The sequence below is a fragment of the Pundamilia nyererei genome, unplaced genomic scaffold (genome assembly GCF_000239375.1).
Source record: "Pundamilia nyererei isolate P.nyererei 1_Seehausen unplaced genomic scaffold, PunNye1.0 scaffold00128, whole genome shotgun sequence".
Lineage (NCBI taxonomy): Eukaryota > Metazoa > Chordata > Actinopteri > Cichliformes > Cichlidae > Pundamilia > Pundamilia nyererei.
Genome location: NW_005187529.1, coordinates 1,791,232 through 1,811,920, shown reverse-complemented (window position 1 = coordinate 1,811,920; position 20,689 = coordinate 1,791,232). Strand labels below are relative to the sequence as shown.

Sequence of the window (20,689 nt, the reverse complement as noted above, 5' to 3'; positions counted from 1 at the left end):
GTTATTCCTTTCTTGTCTAACCTCAGGAGCGTAATGATGTCGAGGTGGAGAAGGTGAAAAGCACATTAATCCTGTGCTACGGTCAGGTGGCTGCGAACGCCCCTCCAGAGAAGATTCTGAACCGCATTGATCAGGACATCCTCCGCTGCATCAGTAAACATTTCAACACCAAGGTATGGAAACACTGAGAAACAGTCCTGTGATTTAGTAGTTTGCCATTGTTTGAGATGGTGTTGCTGGGTGTCACAGACTCCTGCATCACTTAGGTCAGCGGTCCCCAACCCCCGGGCCAGGGACCGGTCTGTGAGTCGTCTGGTCCAGGCCGCGAGAGTTGAGGCTCAGGTGTATATATTTGAAAGAAATATTTACGCATTACCATAGTGACCAGAGAGCATTAAGGGGCAGAGAGGAGGATGTTACTCTCAATGCTGTCGGCGCATTTCAGGTGGACGCTGCTAATAAAGTTACACAATTACACAGTGAATTTGCCTTTATTATTATATTTACAAAATACCACAGTTTTTGTCTTGGTCGTATCATTTTATTTTGTTGTATTTATCCGCAACACCTTAAAGGCCAGTCTGTGAAAATATTGTCTGACATTAAACGGGTCTGTGGTGCTAAAAAGGTTGGGGACCGCTGACTTAGGTGATCAGACAGTTCATGAGAAGAAAGAAAAAACAGCAAACTGAGCTAAGATCCAGGTCTGATGCTACAGGCAGTGAACAAGGAAACTCTTAATTTTAACAGCTTATTGATGAACTTATTATTTGACTGAATCCTGCAGGAATCAGGGCTGTGTTTGTATGTGAGCTCATTCCTTATCACCTTTTCTTTATGCAGGTTCTGGGGATTAAAGTAGAGACAAAGGTATCGTCACAGGAATCCAGGAGCTTTGTCTTTAATCCTTGCTAGTTAACATTTCCTCTTTCTTCAGTTTGATCTCACCCTCCTTTCTTAATATATTTCTGCATAAAATCTGCATACTTTTGGTGATATTGTCACTAAAATCATACATGAAAGTCTTCAATTTGAGAGCGCTGTGCAGTAAAACAGCCTTTTCATTATGCTTCAACCCAGCTTCACTGCATACATGTGAAGTTTCACGGTGCAAGAGCACCAGACTTTACTGTCCTCTGAAGGCATTCATGTATGATCGATCACTAACATGTTTCCAGTGTGGTGGTGGAGTTTATGTTGGTTTTTAAAATGCAATTTAAAACTTTTTTACAATCACGTAATAGCAATGAGACTAAAATATATCCCAGCTAAATTTGGTTGTTGAACCGTCGGAAACCATATTGAGCATCACTTCTTATTGCAATAAGGGACCGTGGTGTACTTCTGGGAAATGTAGCTTCAAAGTGATGCATCACTGAAAATATCTCACACACTCACTTCGGGAAAGCTTGAAAGATGTTTTTATCTTTTGTTGTCGGCTCTCAGCTACAAAGAGCAGATGATAAGAAACTAGCAGACCACCTTTCTTACATTAGTCCTTCCTAAATAATATTCAGGTTTACGACAATATTGTATTATGTGCGTGCTGTTAAGCTGTTAACATTTTGTCTTGTGATTATAATCATTTGGGGCAAAGAAACAGCTGTGTTTACAGCATTGTTCTAGTCAGGGTGACATTCATAAATAACACCTTCAGGTCCGTCTCTCTCTGTTCTTCACTATAAGCTCTACTCTTTCTTTTTTTTTTTTGCCTTATTTGCTTAAAGGTTGATTGCTGTTACATTACTCACTGGTGACTCGCACGCTGTGTGAACGCCTTTTATGTCTTACTGATGAGAGCTTGCAGATGTTGTGTTGTTCTACTGATCACCTCACATTTCTTTCCATCCATAGGCATGGAGGATCAATCTGCAATATACATGTTGGATTGATTTAATTAATTAGCTGAGTGATTTATTATTATATGTATTTTATTGTTTATTTTTACTAAGCTTTGTGTAGAGTTGTGTCTGCTAAAACAGGTTTGCAGAGCATCTTGTTCATTCTTGATAATGGGGACTGCCTCTTGACCCGAATCATTTTCTCTCTTTGTTTTTTTGTTGTTGTTTTTTTATATGTCTTTGTGCGTCATTTGTCTTTATTTTGTGCACCGTCATCTCTGCATTTTCCCAATACAGGACCTGACTATGAAGCTCAGTTTGATCCAGAGTGTTGGCCTCATAGCCAGAGCCATCAGTGAGTGTGTGAAGAAACAGGGCTACATCTTCTCTCGCAAGCACGAGCTCATTACTGTTATGCTGGTCAGTGGAAATTAAGGGCCAGCTTCTTGTTACACAGTAATTGCAGACAGTAAGAACAGCAGACATGTTCTTGTCTTTATTTTTTTCACTGGTCAGGACTTCATTAAGGCAGAGCAAGCTGATGCACTGAGGACTCCAGTACGCCAGCTTGTGATGAGCACGTGTGCCAACCTTATGTATCCTTCACTTCAGTGAAGAAACTGAACTTTGCAGAGTAATATGACACAAATTAAGTCCCTTAATAATAGAGACTAACAGCTACTGAATATATGTACAGAGCGCTTACTAATAAATGAGTGTTTGTAGTAGTTAATCTTACTGTTTGCACTGAATGAACTGTAAAACTTTGATTTGGGGTGACTTCCTTTTGCAGACTTAAATGATAACCACAGAACTCAAAGTCAACAGAAGACAAATACGAGGCAGCACTTTGCTGACGTGAAATGAATCATCAGTGACTGAAGCTCTGTCATCTCCCAGTGTTTTATCTTTGACCTTAATGCCTCAGTCCACTGGACCCTCCGATGAGCGAGAATGAGAACTTTGACTTGCTAAAGGTGTGTATCAACAGTGTGTTCTGTCTGCCAGCTGAGACGAACACTCCAGAGAAAACTAAAGAAGAGGAGCCGCTCGACCCCAAGCAGAGAAAGGTGAAGTGAGGTAGACTGAGATCTGCTGTAGTTTGTTTGTACCACCTCTGATCTTTATAGCAAACTTTGTCTGTCATTGTAGCCAAGTATTTTAAATGCTGTCATGCTGTCAGTCCAATATATTCTGGTGGATCTCTACAGGCGCTGTACAAAGACACGCTGGCTGCTCTGCAGGAGCTGCTGAAGAGCGTATTGGCTAAAGATCCAACACCCGACGGTTTACAGAATATCTTTAAGGTGAAGCCTGCCGCTTCAGCAAATGCTCTTGTTTTCACTTGGCTATTCAATATGTTATTTATTTAATTTTTAAAAAATAAATGAGGTCATTTTGTCATAAGATTAAGGGGCTGATGAAAATCTTTACTAGTAGTTTTGGTCGAGCAGTAGAAGAATGGGGAATAAAATCAATACAGAATAGTATCATACATGGTGATAATAGATCGATTAAGGGAAACAAAATATCAATATTCTATTAAATACATAATACTTCTATTAGAAAAATAATTGAAATACTCTCTTACCATCATCCTGACATAATGTTGACTCAGTTTAATGCAAGTGAGAAACTGTCCAACACTGGACACACTTAGCTTGACTAAAGCTAGCTCCTACTTCAAAGCACGCTGATGGCTCAGTCACAGCAGCCTCCTCACGCTCCAGCATTGACAGCAGGTTTTAGTGAAGGGTCTAAAGCAGGATCTGCTTAACAATCTCATTTAAAGCACAAAAAATAAAGGCAATAACTTTATCTTATAGAGTAAAACAAATACTGAAATAGTTTAAACTGAAAATTAAATTCCAAAATATGCTTTTGAATATATTCAGCATATGTTAAAAGTACAATAATATTATATTGTGAGTGAAGTATAGTGACAATATTGTCTCATTAGGTATCTGGTGATTCTAGCACTATTTATTTCTGGTTTTAAGTGCATGATACAAATTGCTCTTTCTCTGCTTTTAATTTTAGTTTCTGTCAGTCCTGCTCATAACTTTATAAAAATCTTTAAGTATTGTAGACTGCCATACAGTAATGATTGACTTTAACATGCCAGTATCATATCGTAGTGTACGTGTAAAGCTCTTGTAAAGGACAAAGTAAAGCACTATACAAATACAGGCCATTTACCATAGTGTATGTAACCTGCGTTTCTTGATGTGACTTCCTTGTGCAGCACATTGAATCATGGTTGAGTTCTGGACAGGACCACGAGAGGGAGCGAGCTATCACAGCCACAGCTCACATACTGGCTTACTACCTGGATAACCTGACTGTCAAGGTACACACACAAACATAGGGCAGATATATTGGTGACAAAATGTTTTTATAATTCAATGGATAATCGTGTAATTACCATTTAACAACTCAAAACTTTGTGTAGAACATGGTGTCTTTCCACAACCTTGGAGCTCTGCTGGGCCGCCTGTCTCCACGCTGTTCGGACCCTGTCCCTGCCGTGCGCGCTGCTGCCGTCGAGTGCATACACACACTCCTTTATATACAACTTCGATATGAAGGTACAGTCATGTAACGCTTTGACATTTTATACATTGTTTTAAGGAAGTACCATGTCATAAAGTGGGGAAAGGTAAGGAGGCAATGATGAGACCCTGTCTGTTATTTTGTAATTAGTTTATAAAAGGAGCAGGGGTTGGATAATCTGGAGTTGAACTGTGAATAATTATTGTCAGTGTAAAACTTATTTAAATATTTCTATCCCTGTTCCTAGGATTCTCTTTGGATTATAAGGATGAATCTGTGGACTCTCTGCTGTTGTTAAAGGATCGGCTGGAGAACCCTGACCACTCAGTTCTGTACAAGACCTGCTCAGACCTTACCAAGGTACGCGCAGGAGAGCTGCAAACTGCTTTATTGCTCGTGCTCAATACTTGTTTTCTTGCCAGTGTGGATTTTTATCTTTCAGTATGACACTCAACAATATGTTTGTGCAGTTATCTGTTGTAATGCGTATAGTCTGTCACACTCTGTCCACCATAATGTAGATGCGCAGTGTGTGTGTGTAACTGCATCTTTCCCTGCATGAAATCAGGTGATGAGTAAGCGTCTGCCTCAGCAGCAGCTGACGACATTGGTGTTCATGCTGTTTGAAGGGCTCGTCGACAGCCAGACAAACTGCTGCCGAGCTTCAACTGTCATTCTGAATACTCTGCTCAAGAACAGAGGAGGCGGACTACAAGATATGGTAACACACGGACTGCCTTTAGTTGCATTTTCTTATGCCTGTACAGTCATTGCATATGATATAAAGTTGCAAAAGAGAAATCTCTGGAATCACTGACATTTCCTTATAAATAAATGTATACAACATTTGCCTACTCACAAATTTGGGGGATAGCTTTCACAGAACCTTAAGAGGCATTTGAGCGATCCGCCAAGCAGGGAAAAGCAACAACAAAGCAACAAGCACTTCTAAAGATCTGGATGTTATTCAGCCCGCGAAAAGAACTAATTGTCTACAAGTGAATACAATTTAAGACTACTGCTACTCTCCTGGGAGTAGGCGTCCTTCAAACATCAAAGGGAATAACACTCAGTCTTGGGAGTTGAAGAAGACCAAAGGGCTGCAAAAAACGGCACTGCAAATCTTTAAACCTTGTTAAAGTCTTTGTTCATGTATTCATAAAAAAACACTGATCGAGAAAACGCCTAATGAAGGGGAAAGTTGTTTTTTTTGTTTTTTTAAAAAGACCACTTAGAAGGTACAAACTACATTTAAAAACTCAAGATTGGCTGCTTTGCAACCCAAGGGCCAAGAAATCTTTGAATCAATGAGTGAGCAATAAATTCAGAACAGAATTAAACAGCAAAGTGGTTTACAAAAAAAAGACAAAGAAAGGAGGAAATTCCACTTTTTTTTGAGCCTCTTAGCTCTTACCTGATTCACATGATCTGGTGTGACCTGTAGAGGCCTGTTAGGTCAAGACATCCCAGAAATGTTGATGAAATGTTTCTGAGAATTAAGCAGGACATGGAAAGTATAGCTGTTACTGGTTTAGTTAGATTGTGTTTGTCTAAAATGATCTTGATGGCCGTACAGATGACATCAAATCAAAAGTCCTGCTAAATGTAACCAGCTTCACAGACATGGTTTTGCAACTGTAACAGTGAAGTGCTTTACCTGCTGCTGTCCTGCTGGATCACCAAACACAGCGAATGTTTGTTTCTGTGTTGTTTGGTGTGTATGTAGGTCCCAGAGATGCTGGAGGTGCTGCATGTGCGTCTGCAGAGCGTCACAGAGGACCAGGTAAAGACAAACATGAATGCACAATTCATATATCACACACTTAAATTATTCAGATATTGAGCGTTATCAGCATTTACAATTTAAAGGATTTCTTATTTATCCCCATGTTAAAATAACAAAGAGCAAATTGGAAGAATACCTTTGAGCCCTATTTTGCAATGATGAGCCGTTTACTTCACAACTCTCTTACTTTGTGTTCTTGCAGGTACTTAATGAACTCACTCGCTTTGCTAAGAATAACTGTTTTATTGTATTATGTTCAGGTGAGAGTGGCAGTGGGACAAACGGTACTTATCCTGGCTTCTCAGCATCTACAGACTGTTATCAATACACTAGTCAACCAACCACTTCCTTATGACAAGTAAGTATAAAGAACCTTTAAATCCTCTTCCTCAGCATGACCACATGCCAGCTGTTTTTTGTCTTAATATAAGAAAGAATTGCTCATATTTTAGCTGTAACAGATATTTTTTGGGACATGTGTGAACATGAAGCGTATTTGTTCGTGCAGCTGGATCAGTGAGATGTGGATGGCTTTGGGAGCAGACCCCATTGTAGCTAATCAGATCATGGAGATGGTGATGGAGAAACTTAGCATCATGGCACCCTACGTAGACAAGAAGGAGTCATTGATGAGAGGAGGAACAACAAAGGTGGCTACTAATCAGCCACTGGCTGTAAGTTACAAAGTGACTCACTACATTTAAATTGAGATGCAATTGTTGTGCACCGGACGCACGCATATCATGAAAGTCTGTTGTACAGACTTGTACATAGGTACAAAGAAATTGGCTTGTGTTTAGTTTCTGGTGCTGTTTTTAAACTTGGTAAATTTACTATAGATAATTGATGGGTGTGAATGTTGTGTGACTTTTGTCATTCAGATGACATGCGGTCTCAAGGAGCTGTTATTAAACGGTCAGAGTCAGGAGCCAGCGGTCAGTCTGTTCCCTCGGCTATTCTCCTGCCTCACTGTGCGACTGGGAGCGAGCGTCGGAGTCTCAGCACCAAAGGACAGCAACTCAAAACACACTGCCTCCATCCACGTCGCAGGGTACTCGTCTTTTTTTATGTATAAAATAAATAAATAAAATCTCTGTCAAGTTAGAATGTCAGGTGTTTCTGTGGGTGAACTTTTGGATCCAATCCTTTCTTCTCTTCCAGGGTAGCAGCTGAAGCGCTGAGAATTTTGTTAGCACGAGCCCAGTTAGATGAGGTGATGAAAAAACTGGATGAGGATAACGCCTGGGATGCAGTGAAGGAAGCCAGTACACATGTTAAAGGAGTGACACTGCTAGCAAGGTACAGATATCTTCATGTTGCACACCAGTAAAGCTGTAAATCTCTTTTAAAACAGTACACTGGAAACACTATGCCCTTGTTTTGCATTTTATCCAAACCCTGTCTTATTAGGAGTTAAAATGTTAATTTAAATGTGCTCTAAATGTACTATGGTGTCTTTGTAAACAAGCGTTTGTTTGCCTTGTCCTTAGGGCGATGGCTAAGCATGCTGGTCCCAGATTGCCTGCAATCGTGGAGTGTCTGTGTCCATTACTGAACAATATCTATGAATGCCAGCGAATCACTGTCACTGCTTTCTTTTCTGAGGTGATAAACCCAGTGATTACATGCCTCCAATTCTTATCGTTATATCTAAATTGCAAATGACTAAATGAGTATCTTTAGCAGCTTCATTGGCCAGCAGCAGGAGAACAACAATAAAATAATGTTTTTTATTTATTTTATGTCTTTTGTCACGGTCTTATCTTGTGACTCCAGCTGTTGAACCATCATGTGGTGACAGAGCTGATGTTAGTAGATGTGTTAATGAACAACATGATGGAGAGGATATCAGATCCATGCTGCACGGTCCGCATGTTGTCTGTGCGAGGGCTGGGGAACATAGCCGTGGGCTCACCTGAAAAGGTACGCACACTCACAGCACTCACACTAGCCACCCTAACTGTTACGACACTCACTCACATGTAACTTTCATATCAGGTGAATAAATATGCCAAGGAGCTGCTGGCAGCCATGAGTTCAGGAATGGAGGAGAAAGATGATCCAGGTAAGTCAACAGCAGAGTTACAAGTGAAAAAAGGTAACGCTAATAAACATTTGTATCTAATTCACTGCAGTGTTTCTTAAAGCGTACATGGTACAGTCATTAATCAGAGCTCTCTCTTTTTTTCTATATAAACTGAAACAGGTAAACTGATCACACTTGAGGCCATGTCAGGCTTGTCTAAAGTTCTTGTCCACCTTGACAAGAAAAACGTTCACCTACTCGCGGTCTACATCTTCATGAAGATTAAACCTTTCTTGGAAAGTGTAAGTTTGGTCTTTATATATGTCCTGTATCATGTTATTAATCAAATGTTAATCTAAATAAAGTAGCATTTTGTTGTATTTTATATCAATATTTCTTAAAAGTTCATTCACATCTGAGGTCAGTTAGATTCCTCAAGCTTTGTTCAGTCCTGTGAGAAGATGACTTTTTAAATATTCAGATGCAAGGAGGCTTTATGAGACACACCTGTACCTTTGTGGCTTTTCAGCAGGTGTGCCTACTAACAGGGCCCTTTTTGTAGGCACACCTGTGTACCTGCCTACACCTCTGTGCCTCATAAAGTGAAATTTCCCATTCCAACCTACATGAGACGATGAAACAGGCAATGCACTTTCTCTAGTTGTCTAAATAAAATGCTAAGTGCAGCTTCTGACTCTCAACCAGGAGAACGATGACATCCGCTGTACTTCCATCCATCTCATGGGTAACCTGTCCACGTTTGGCTCAGGAGAGCAAGTGTTCAAAGACCAGATCCACAATGTTCTGGTCAGCCTGCTGTTACACTTGGTTGATCCAAACCCGGAGGTGGTTAAGGTAAAGTTGGAAAGCACACACAAACTGTGACAGCAGCTTTCTCTCTTATTGCAGATACACTTTAGTACTAGAGGGTGAGCTGTTACATGCTGTCATGTAAAAGTGGATTTGTTTGTTTGTTTGTTTAGGCGTGTAAGTATGCGATGCGAGTGTGTGCTCCTGTAGTGGGATCAGAACAGATCACAGCCATGTTTCAGAACCACCTACATGAAGATAAGAGCTTGCACTACGGAGAATTCATCAACGACCTCACAAAATACCTGGTGAGCTGAGAGACCGTCTGAGTTAAGCTTATTTATATGTGGGGAGATAAATTCAAACCATTAGTTTTAGATTTTATCAGCTTTCTGTCCTGATGTTTGCTTTTCTCACCGCAAAGTTACAATAAATCATAATATAGATGCTCGTTTGTGATGCTTATTGTGTGTTTTGTGGGTTGCAGATTCAGGACTTTCCTGGCATGCTGAACTTCTACCACATTTCAGTCATCCAATTCTTCAAGAGTAACTGGCCTGAGGTCAGAGCAGGAGCTGCCATGTTTATAGGTATCACTGCACTTTAAAAGATCACTCCATATTATAAACTGAAGTTCTATCAATAAGCACGAAGTGTCAAATGAAAACCAGCCTCTGTGTCAGTTAGGTTACAGTATGATAGTTTACAGATGACATGTGATGATGATAATGTATCCATCATCAGGGTTCATGCTGGGAAATCTTCAAGAGGAGCATCACTCCCACCTCAACATGGGCACCATCACTAAAGGTAAAGTGAAAAAATCCCTTCATTTCCTCTCTGATCTCATTCTGTTTGTTTGCTGGTTTTAATATTTGTGTGCGTTCGTTTACAGGTTTGGTGATGCTGCTTCAAGATCCAGATCCTGTTGTGAGAGTGAAGGCTGCTGAAGCCATGGGACACTTCCACTGACACACACATACAAATACTAGTAATTCCTTTACACATCAGTGGTCGATCAGTATAGATAGTAATTTAATTGTTTTTTTTAAATATTCAGCACTCTGTGTTCCAGTGTGCAGTCATTCTCAAGTTATCCAAATAAACTAACTGCAGACTTTCATTAAGACCAGAACAGGGACCAAAGAGGAAGAAGTGAGGAGTACGAAACCAAACGGTCACATGATCATGCCAATGAAAACTAAAAACACTCAGTCACACACACATGCAGATGCATTTAGCTCTTATAGTCTTAATTTAGCCCCTCTCACCTTTTACTCTGGTACTTGAAGGAAGAGTCGATTCTTAACGGTATTTTAGTGACCCAGGACTGTGCTGCTCTTTACAGATAGACCTCATCTGTAGCATCCTGTCAGTGTGACAGCGACAACGAGATACACTGTGTTCTCTCGATCAATATATTATACGTGAAGTTTCTAATGCGAACATGAAAATACATTTAAACTTGAGTAAAACTTTTTTAGAATAAATATAGTTTCTTTGAATACAGATATATATATATGAGCAAGTGAAAGTTGCACATTTGAAGTACATGACTAGTTCACGTGAGCGTGGTTGGTAGCTAGTGTGTGTGTGTAGTCATGGCAGCATTTTGTGACCATGTCAGTGAATGTGGAGTTTAGTTCCAGAAAATCTCCGTTACAGGTAGTTGCAGTTTAGTGAGCTTGGTTTTGGTGTACTAAAGACCCCACCCTCCCCCTCACCTTTTGAATCTTTAGCCACTGCTGAGCTGTTTCCCTGCCCTCAGTGAAGACCCTGTGAAACGTGCTTAGATCGATTAGATTTGTGGTTCCACGTGGATGTCTTAAAGTGAAGCATAAAATAAAAATAAATGCACGAGAGCTGGAGCAGATCAGATTTGAAGGGTTGACAGTGTGTCTGGAGGATGTGAGTAATTAATCCATATCATTTAGCCACTAAATCAGCCACCAGTAACCAGCCAGTAGCTGTTAGTGTTTCTATAACCAGCAGGACTCAAGCTCAGTAATGGGAACTGGGTAAGAGTTTGCCTATTGACTAATGCCAGGCTCACCATCACTGTTTAATGATGCTGTTTATAAATCACTACCATCTCTACAGCTGTAACAGTCATGTCTTCAGCCGAGGCTTTTAAAACTGCTTTGATTGTCTTGTTTTATCAGCATATGGTTAATTTTGTTTTTTAATTTCACGTGAACTTCACATTAATCTCACGCGTACACGTTAATCGCCTGGGAAAAAAAATCTTTGCCAAACCTCCTGTGTCAACCCTCATAAACACACCAGCCAAAATCCTATCAATCCATAACGCTGAGAGGTGTCACATTATTTAGAAAACGAACTCAATTCCAATTAATAATTGTCAAAAAGACAATTGTAGCCAATAAAAGGTTACTAACCTAGTGTTGCTTTGTCAAACAGTCCAGCTAAACGTGATGAAACCAATGCCAAATATCTACAGCCTCATTATATTGTAGCAATGCCGTTAATGATTTTCCTTTATTCTAGCTTCGAAAGCACTTGATGCTTGTTTAGTTTTACAGTTGTTGCCTCTATTTGTGTGCTTTTAGGTACTGATGTGGGTGTGCGTGTAAATATGTGTGTGAGCAGTGTCTTATACGAGAATGACTTGAACACAGGACCTTAGTATTTATGTCTCCAATCAATGTGCTCAAAGACAAGTCGAAAATAATATGTTGTGCATCCACATTCAAATCGATTTTGGGGCAGAAATTTCCAGAAACTCTGATTAAGGTGATAGCGATGCATCGTTTGTTGTAAAGTTTACCTCTGATATTTCCGTTGCACTTTTAAGCCCTGCTGTGCGGTTCCTGTTTGGGGAGCTGGCCGGCAAACCTCTGCTAATTTTCTTCCAAAGTTCAGCATCACAAGTCTTCTTTATTTTTCCCTGTTTACTTTTGCACTTGAACAATTGAGACACATTTGTCTCTTAATCCTCACATTCACACTATAAATGTATTAATCGCATACATAAGCTGCTCCTGGATCTGTTTTTGCTAGCCCTACAAACAGGGACTCGTGGCCTCCTGCACTTTCTAACACTATGGCTCGGTTTAGGGTAGTTGGTATTGTTCTGTTGTTGTAAACTTTGTACAACTGATATTGATTGTTTCATGTCTTCCTGGTTTTTAACATGTTCTGAATGTCAGATGGTGATTATTTCAAATGTGTCTGCGTGTTGGAGCGTGAATGTGTGCATGTCTGTTTTCAATAGAGTGTGTGAGGACGATGGTAATCAGTGCATCTAAAACGAATAAATAAACAGACCCATTATAACATAACTAGTCATTTTGTTGTTTTTTTTAAAATACCTTTTTCAAAATGGTACAGCAGATCAACTGAGTTCAGGACTTTGAACGAGACTGGCTGGATAAATCTGAGCTAAGAGACCAGCAGATTCCCACCTGTCTATATAAAGAGACATTTTCATCCTGTGTGCAGATAACACGTGCCACCATTTTTTAATAAAGATAAATTTTAGCTGAAATTCTTATTTCATATGGGTGACATAGGTGTACTCACCGTAATCATGCAGAAAACTTAGAATAGAAAGTGAAAAACTTCAGATGACTCCAACAGAGAGCTACAATATTCTTGTGTATTCGATGAGCCTCCAACCAGGAAGCATGTTAACAGTTACATTCATACTGTCCTCAAGTGCAGCTCAATGACGATCTCTCTTTATCCAACAACAGATGAAACTGCGCTGAAAAATCAGTCAAGCAATGCCACCAATGAGTATTTCACGATCATTCAACATGTTTTCAATGTAAACAGAGGGTTACCAAATTATTACTTAAGGTAATATAACCATGTTGTGTTCTATTACATTGGTCCTTCTTGTGTTCTGCACACGAAAACATAGAGTGGTGACAGTTCTGTGACGGCACATCAAAGTCAGTCACTTGAATATGAATGAATGTTGTGAATGTTAGCACGTAATAGAGCAGGCAACATTATGAGCTGTATTTGTGTATAAAGGCAAAAATGAAAAGTATCTTTCATTACAAGTTTGTGAAAATTCAACTCCAAGCATGTGTGAGTCTTCTTTTTCCTGCTGTTCCCACAGAAGCCCCACAATTCATCTCTCACACATCTTTGCACTTTTTAACAAATCAATGAGGTAATTACTGCACACAACAGTCTGTGGAGGTCATTAAGGTATCCAGTAATCGACTGTTCATATGCTGCAATACCACTTTTTTTTTTCTTTTTTTTTTAAATGTGTCCGTAAGTCTGTAAATTAGTAATGTAATTACACTGCCTGGCCAAAAAAAGGTAACCACCTGGATTTAACTAAGCAAATAGGTACAAGCCCTCCTATTGGATAATTACTGCATGGGCGATTGCCTTTCAGCTGGCAACAAGTTGTTTAACCCCAACTGGTGCAATGAGTTGCTTCTCATTTCATAAACAACCATGTCGAAAGACTCATCTCGTGGTCGTGGAAAAGATGATAGTGTTTGGAAAGGGTCAAATCATTGGCATGCATCGATAAAAGAAAACATCTAAGGAGATGCAGAAACTACTAAAATTGGATTAAGAACTGTCCAACGCATTATTAAAAAGTGGAAGGGTTGTGGGTACCCAATCGTCTTCGAGGAAGAAACGTGGCCAGAAAAAATTTATTGTGATCGGATATCACTTAAACATTTGGTGAAATCTAATTTTAAAAAACAACAACAACAACAGTAGAACTCAGGGCTATGTTTAATAGTGAAAATAAGAGCATTTCCACACACGCAATGCAAAAGGAACTCAACAGATTGGGACTGAATAGATGTGGAGCCCAAAAGAAAACCACTGATCAGTGAGGCAAACCGAAAAAAAAGGCTTCAATTTGCTAGGGAGCATAAAGATTGGACTGTGGAGCAATGAAAGAAGGTCATGTGGTCTGATGAGTCCAGATTTACCTTGTTCCAGAGTGATGGGCGCAACAGGGTACGAAGAGAGGCAGATGAAGTGATGCACCCATCATGCCTACTGTACAAGTCTGTGGGGGCAGTGCTGTGATCTGGGGTTGGGGTCTGTGTGTGTTTCAGGTACTGCCCTCTCAAAGACTGAATGAACCAGCATTGCAGCCATGGGTCATTGTGAGCATCACAGGGAAGGTTGAAGCCGCCCACTGCAGCTGTAAGGCCGGAGTCGCGGAGACCTGCACCCACGTCGCTGCTCTTCTGTTTAATGTAGAAGCAACAGTGTTGATCTGTGGCACAAGGACTGTTACAGATGAACCTGCATACTGGGTTTTGCTGGGTAATGTGACCAAGATACAGCCAGAGGTTGGACATAAGATAGACTTCTCCTCTTCAGCTGCCCAAAAAAAGGCTCTTGATCAAAACATAAACAGACCATCCGTATTGAAAGGTAAAAGAAAAAACACTACCATCATCAGTACAAGATGTTGGTAAAAAAAAATGTATCCAACACTGAATGGAAATAAATCTTGTGACATTGCAGAAGCTTTTTGAAACAATGCCACAGCGAATGCCTGCTGTAATCAAAGCTAAGCCAGGTAGTGTATCTTAGTAATTGTGAGACTTCTTCTTCAAAATGGTTCACTTATCTCATGGCCTCACTGGTCCAACTTCCAGTAGATTTGAATGAATCACAAGTAAACCTGCAATCTGGGACAGAAGTACTCTATTGTGATAATATTTTAGTGTAAGGTCTTTAAGCTATGATGGGATTTTTCATTGGCATAACATCATAACCAATATTGGTAAGTTAATATCACAGTAAGTTGATAAATCTATGAATGATTATCTGTCTCTCTGCATTGGTCCTGTAACAGGCGACCTGTTCGGGGTGTCTCCTCTCGCTCTATGGCAGCTGGGGTCAGTTCCAGCCTCCCCGTGACTTTAAATTGGATAAACGGAAGAGAATTCCTTTCCACATGTTCATCAAAGAGCACCTATCAGTATATTTATATCACTTTTGCCAGTTTCACACACAAAGACTTCAAGTACAAATTTAATTAGAAACAGAGCCAGAGTTTAATTTGTCTTTCTGTTTTCATATTTGTGAGGAAGATAATTTTTTATTTTGCCCCTCATCAGCATTTAGTTCATTTCACCAGGAGATTTGTTTTTATTATTTTAGGGCTTTTTATTTTATTCACAGTACTCATCCTAACTTCATTGCGTTAGGACTAACAGATCATTAACATAATCCACTTTAATTAATCCCCAGGCACGAACACAAACACTTTTAAAGGCAAAATGAGCTCTTTGAGACTTAAGTCTGATTTAAATTATAACCTTTTCTAGCTACCAGCTCCTTTGTCCCAATGCTAATCCCGGGAAAGCTATTTTACTTATAGTGGGCACAAATGAAAATGTTTTGGCTTTCTTTTGCTGAAATCCCACACTGGGTTGCACCAAAGGTTTGTAAAAAAAAGAGACATCCATTCTTTCTCTTCTGCAGTGATCAAATCTAACACTATATAGAGAACTGCCCCACCACCTGTGCCCTGAAACCATAAGATCATGAGACTGAAAAGAAAGCGTTTGAATTTCTTGCTGACATTGGAGGAAAACAAAGCTTTATTTGGAGTTTCACTGAATCTGTAGAAACAAATGATTTAATACAGAGAGTTAACCTTTATATATAATAAAGGCCTTTAAAAAAAGAAAAGAAAAGAAAACATTTCTAATCTGTAGATTTAATATCTGCAGCATCCTGATGTTATTGTGTCTGCCACTGAAGTCCATTATGCAAAGTCAGGGAGACTCCCAGGTATCAAACAGACAACACTTTGTGCTTGTCAAAACCTGTTTTGCCCTTTTCACACTGCACACTGCAGCAGCCTGCCATGTTAGCCACTTTTCACCCAGTTCTCCCAGTTTCTAGCACGATCAAAGATTTTTGAATGATGTGTCACATTCAGTGTTGAGCATGGTGTGATATGAAACAACATGCTTTTTATTGTTGTGTCGTTTTTGTTTTTTTATTGTGTAATTTTATGAAGATTCGTTTGCAGAGGACACCTTAAGGGCACATTAAAAGTCTACAGATACATTCATACAGTAACGCTCAGTAAAATTAAGCATTTTAACAGTACTTTAAAATACGAATGTCTAAATCCTAAGACACTGATTTTTCTCACTGGAAATATATTTAAAGGGTGTTATGTTTAACAGCTTTTTGTAATTTTTGCCTTTTAACAGTTGAAGTTGTTGGACTTACAGTGCTAAACAAATTAATTAGATCTCCACCCAGTGTAAGTTTAATGTCACAGAAGCCCTAAATTAACAATACTGGTAATTGCCAAAATCATTTTTAATGTTTCTGTAATAGCAGCAGCATATTAATCGAAATGATGTTTTTAGTGCAGTTCTCAGAGCACTGGCTTAAATTTAGTCATATAAACATGATAAATGATCTTTTTTCGTTTTAAACAAGTTTTGACTCATTGCTAAAATATTTGTGATTTCTTAGTTAAGCTCTGTATATCCACTGAAACGGAAATGTGGCATTTCCCATTGTTATACCAGACCTACTGTTTCTTCACTGATCTGTTAACACCAAAAAGCTAACATTGCATTTGTCAAAAACAACTTAACTAACAATGAATTTATGCTAACAAGCATCTGCTGTGTAACCAATGTCTAATAGCATTAGCAGATCGTGAGCTACTCATGTAACTTTAAGTAAGAAAGTACTGCCAAACAAATTAAAAACTCTATGCTGGTTAGAAAATTACAGTGACCCCATATTTTAAGAAATCAAAACACTTTTTTTTCATGAAACAACTTTTTTTGTGACTCATTTTTAGTGATTACCATCCAAACCACAGAGAGAGTGAGGGACTAAGAAAGCACGGCGGGATGGACAAGCATTGCTACCTTTGGTCTTAACAGCAACACAGATATACAATAATGTGCCGTAAGTTTTGGATTGAAGTTTGTGGTTCGTAGATTGAAGGATATGTGCTGAGATATACTTCTCACTAAGTCAGTTCTGGTGGGCTGAGAGTGCAGTGTGAAAAGGGCTCCAGGTTTTTTAAAATAAAAACTTTAACTGGTGATGTTGGAGGTTTTGGGCTCCGTGTTCGAAGAAACAAAGCCTTCAGGACTAGTATTCGTACTCCTCTGCACTACGCCGTCCGAAGTCCATCCAGCCGAGATAATCTCTGTCCTTTATCCTGTGGTTGGGGGGGAGACCACTGGCTCTGCTGCTGAGGGAGGATCTGGTGTGGTAGGCAGAGCCTAGAGGAGACATGGATGAAACAAACTAAACAAAAGAAAACATTCACTGCATTTCATAAAACTTATGTTGTTATTCTTCTTTTTTTTAAACTACCCATACTGTATGATAATAATATACGGTCTATCTTCCAAATGGCACTGTTGATCTAACTCATGCTGACTCGCTGTGTTTCTATTTCTGTCCATGAGCTCAGCAGGTCTCGTAGTCACACAGCATTTACTTGAAAGAAAAAAAACGATGCGCGGTGACAGAGGAAGCAGAGAGTGAGGTCAGGAGGTAGGCAGACGACTGTGATAGAGGGCGCAGGCAGAAATGTTAGGGGAGTAGCAAGCGTGGAAAGATGAAGAGAGGAGGCCAGAGGGAGGTGGGAAATGCCAGATGGTGGGACTGAAACACAGCATGAATGAACGCAGGCTGCAGAAGGATGGATGTGAGGAAGAGGGAAATATGAGCATGTAATGAGATGACAAGTAAAGGGAAAAGGGAAAGACGGTCATTTCATTTTCTCTTCCCATCCTTTGTTCTCTTATTCTGTATCGGCAGTCATACGTCTGATCACACCTTTCCTAGAGATGAGTCTGGCCAGAAGCAGGTTCAGGCTGTCTGGAGTGTCTGCGTCCTCTTGGTGCTGGCTGTAGTTGATAAGATGCCCTGAGAGGGGCGCTGGAGCGGAGCGAGCCTGCCGTTTCAGGCTGGGAGAAGGGAGAGATCCGCTGCCTGAGAGAAGAGCCGTACTTTCAGCTGTCTGTGGAGAAAATGACACATTTATGAAATAACACATTTAAAAAGTAATAAAAACAAAAAAAAAATTCAAATGAAAAAAAATATTTATCCTCCAGTGGAAAATTGAATCCAATTGTACCACGTGGAAGCAATTTAGACATTAAAGTTTGTAATCAGGGTCCTACTCCACTTCCCTTAATTGGCAATGTACGTGTGTGTGTGTGTGTGTGTGTGTGTGTGTGTGTGTGTGTGTGTGTGTGTGTGTGTGTGTGTGTGTGTGTCTTACAATTGATTGTGAAGGCAGACTCAGGGAACCACTGGACAAAGCAGCCAGGATAACACAAACACAGATGCCTACATTCATGGCTGGATGGAGAGACAGGGAGAGAATAACAGTTAAACAAACTCAATAGCACATTTCCAGTTAGTCTTTATTTGCTCTTTACTGCCTCTCATCTGCCCTCTTCTCTCTTTCTGTCTCACCTCAGCTTGCTAAGGGAAAACAAACCAATGCAGGCAATATTGGCTTTGCAAAAAGCAGCAATAAATCAATTTAAGGTCATTTAAACACATCGGGTGAGAAAGAGATGACTCTTTAATGGTTCTGCCTCGAACTACAGCAAACATTATTTCATGTTTCATAAATACTCTCCTGCTCTGCCTGTGACAGAACGGCTTCATGTTTACACACAGACACATACATGTATATGTATGTGCTGTTTGGAGTTGCGGTCTCTATAGTCGAATGTTGATCTATGTGCTGTTTTTTGAACGGGGCTCACAGGACAGTCGGTGTCACACAGAATCAATACATGAAGTTTACTCACACTGAAAGCAGAGGCATGAAACCTTTTTAACCCCTCATGTAAATACATATAATATTATTAAACATAATAATAAATACATTTATAGATGTTTCTTATTAATTTGGTTAGAAGATCATTTTGATGATTTATTTATTTTATTTTGATCTTGAAGCCTGCCAAAGCAGCATATTATCTTTGATGAATGATGTTTTACTCCCGACATTTATTTCCAAAGGAAAATGAGTTAAAGTGGATAATTAGATAAAACCAACAGCAAAAGCTGCTTGGAGGCTTTCAGTCTCAGATAAATCAAAAACCCCACAGTGTTACAGCGCTCTGCTGCGTCTCTCTGTGTTAATATATTTACTAAGTCAAGGATGATCTTTTTACAGCCCATAAACACCAGAACATAGATATGTAGGAGAGCATAACTTTGCCATGGTTTCTACCTTTGCAGAACAAATAAAAAAATAAGTGTTTTAGATTTTTCATTTATTTTATGCACTGAGTCTTTGTTCTTAGTCTAGATCCTTTTGTACCGTTAACAGTCCAGAACGTCTTCTAGTCGTTGTTCACTGGTCAAATCATTACAGACGTGCAGGTGAAATCGCCCTCCTCTGCAGTTTTAAACCAACTGAAATGGAGAATTTCTTCTTGTGTGATTTTATCACCATAAGTCCAGTTAAACGTTTGGTTTGAATAATTTGTTTAAACGGACACAGCTGTGGTGTAAATAGCCATTCTGCTCATGCTAATATAATTCCTTTTAGCAGCTGGTCATTGTCTCTCAATCATTATATAATAGGCTGGTAATGATGTGATAATGTAATGTATGTGACAGCTCTCCTCTCCTCTCCTCAGAAAAAAAAATGAGAAAATAACACTTTTACCCATCACTACTTAGTTAATACACAGAGATAAAAAAAAAATAAAAAAAATAAATAAATAAAAAAGCTCCTATGAAATGTGATGAGGAATTTCTTTCCTACTTTCTTTTAACTCCAACTCTTGGAATGATAATTTTATCCACGACAAAGGTCAAATGATGCTCACAGAACCAGCAGCTTCTGTGAGCATTTAAACACAAACACAGAGTTTTCCTCCAGATAAAAGTTTGGGGCAAAATTAAATTTCTTATGTGGTCATTTGGACACTCAGACATAATTCTCTTTCAGCTCAGCTTTCAGCATGGATCTATTTTTACTCATCTGTTACTTTTTAAAGACTTTTAATCATAAATATTGTATAATCTTTTAATAATTCTGTTTAGCTCGTGTATGAATATAATTGTCTTTCATTAAAACCCACCACTCACTTAAATAAAGAGAAGAAAAGATCCACTGTAATAAACATTTCATTGGTGCTCTAAAAAGGCAAAAGAAGAAAACGACATATAGATGGATAACTATCTATATAAATACCAGTCCAGTCTTTACTTGTCTACAGTATTCTCATTTTCAGTGTATAAATAACTGAAAATGAGGGGACAGGACACCTCAAAGCATTAGTGAGTGTGTGTAACCATCCCCCTGTGACAGGAAAACAGAGAAATAAAATGAAGTTTTAAAATGAAACAAACTGCAGAGAATATTTTAAACCTTACCTGCAGCTGTTGAAGTAAACCAGGAGAGGCTGATTTGAAGATAGTGAGCTTTGCTCCACTGATGAGGCTGTGACTGAGTATGAGATTGAGAGAAGACCATACTTTATACTGACAGAGAGGGAGGGGGAGGAGCCTCGGCCTGTGGGAGGAGCCTGGTGCTGGTGCAGAAAGTGACAGCGCTGACGCCAGTGAAGACGCAAACATGCATGTAAACTTAGAAAGCATAATGAACGCTCACACACACTTCCACATGTACCCACGCCAATCTAGGAGAGAGAGGATTGGGACAAAGGTGGCAGCTTTAAATAC

General features: G+C 39.4%; 2 protein-coding genes across 2 annotated transcripts in view; one reads left to right on the top strand and one right to left on the bottom strand.

The window, feature by feature from the left end:
- mroh1 (maestro heat-like repeat family member 1) overlaps positions 1–12,318 on the top strand; it is a 24,450-nt gene extending 12,132 nt beyond the window's left edge. The window contains exons 18-41 of the mRNA XM_013913369.1: positions 27–173; positions 844–870; positions 2,139–2,261; positions 2,358–2,437; positions 2,770–2,911; positions 3,053–3,148; positions 4,087–4,191; positions 4,294–4,429; positions 4,642–4,754; positions 4,963–5,115; positions 6,121–6,177; positions 6,441–6,538; positions 6,689–6,854; positions 7,062–7,231; positions 7,342–7,479; positions 7,671–7,785; positions 7,957–8,103; positions 8,179–8,245; positions 8,387–8,508; positions 8,912–9,061; positions 9,190–9,324; positions 9,504–9,606; positions 9,761–9,826; positions 9,912–12,318. Of these exons, the coding sequence (XP_013768823.1) occupies positions 27–173; positions 844–870; positions 2,139–2,261; positions 2,358–2,437; positions 2,770–2,911; positions 3,053–3,148; positions 4,087–4,191; positions 4,294–4,429; positions 4,642–4,754; positions 4,963–5,115; positions 6,121–6,177; positions 6,441–6,538; positions 6,689–6,854; positions 7,062–7,231; positions 7,342–7,479; positions 7,671–7,785; positions 7,957–8,103; positions 8,179–8,245; positions 8,387–8,508; positions 8,912–9,061; positions 9,190–9,324; positions 9,504–9,606; positions 9,761–9,826; positions 9,912–9,988 (2,733 nt within the window). The 3' untranslated portion in view covers positions 9,989–12,318. The remainder of the gene's footprint in view (positions 1–26; positions 174–843; positions 871–2,138; positions 2,262–2,357; positions 2,438–2,769; positions 2,912–3,052; positions 3,149–4,086; positions 4,192–4,293; positions 4,430–4,641; positions 4,755–4,962; positions 5,116–6,120; positions 6,178–6,440; positions 6,539–6,688; positions 6,855–7,061; positions 7,232–7,341; positions 7,480–7,670; positions 7,786–7,956; positions 8,104–8,178; positions 8,246–8,386; positions 8,509–8,911; positions 9,062–9,189; positions 9,325–9,503; positions 9,607–9,760; positions 9,827–9,911) is intronic.
- Positions 12,319–15,559: 3,241 nt separating this feature from the next.
- Positions 15,560–20,438, bottom strand: ccka (cholecystokinin a). The gene is made up of 4 exons (XM_005743198.2): positions 20,381–20,438; positions 18,258–18,337; positions 17,810–17,993; positions 15,560–17,247 (listed from the first exon to the last, which is right to left on the bottom strand). The coding sequence occupies exons 2-4, from the start codon at positions 18,333–18,335 to the stop codon at positions 17,114–17,116; spliced, it is 396 nt and encodes a 131-aa protein (XP_005743255.1). The 5' UTR covers positions 18,336–18,337; positions 20,381–20,438; the 3' UTR covers positions 15,560–17,113.
- Positions 20,439–20,689: the final 251 nt, after the last annotated feature.

Bases quoted from the DNA above. Each gene is read 5' to 3' on its own strand.
- ccka (XM_005743198.2), bottom strand. From the start codon at position 18,335: ATGAATGTAGGCATCTGTGTTTGTGTTATCCTGGCTGCTTTGTCCAGT. The intron at 17,994-18,257 runs GTAAGACACACA...TTTTCTCCACAG, and splicing joins GTCTGCCTTCACAATCAATT to ACAGCTGAAAGTACGGCTCT. The intron at 17,248-17,809 runs GTGTGATCAGAC...TGTCTCCTCTAG, and splicing joins CAGACTCATCTCTAGGAAAG to GCTCTGCCTACCACACCAGA.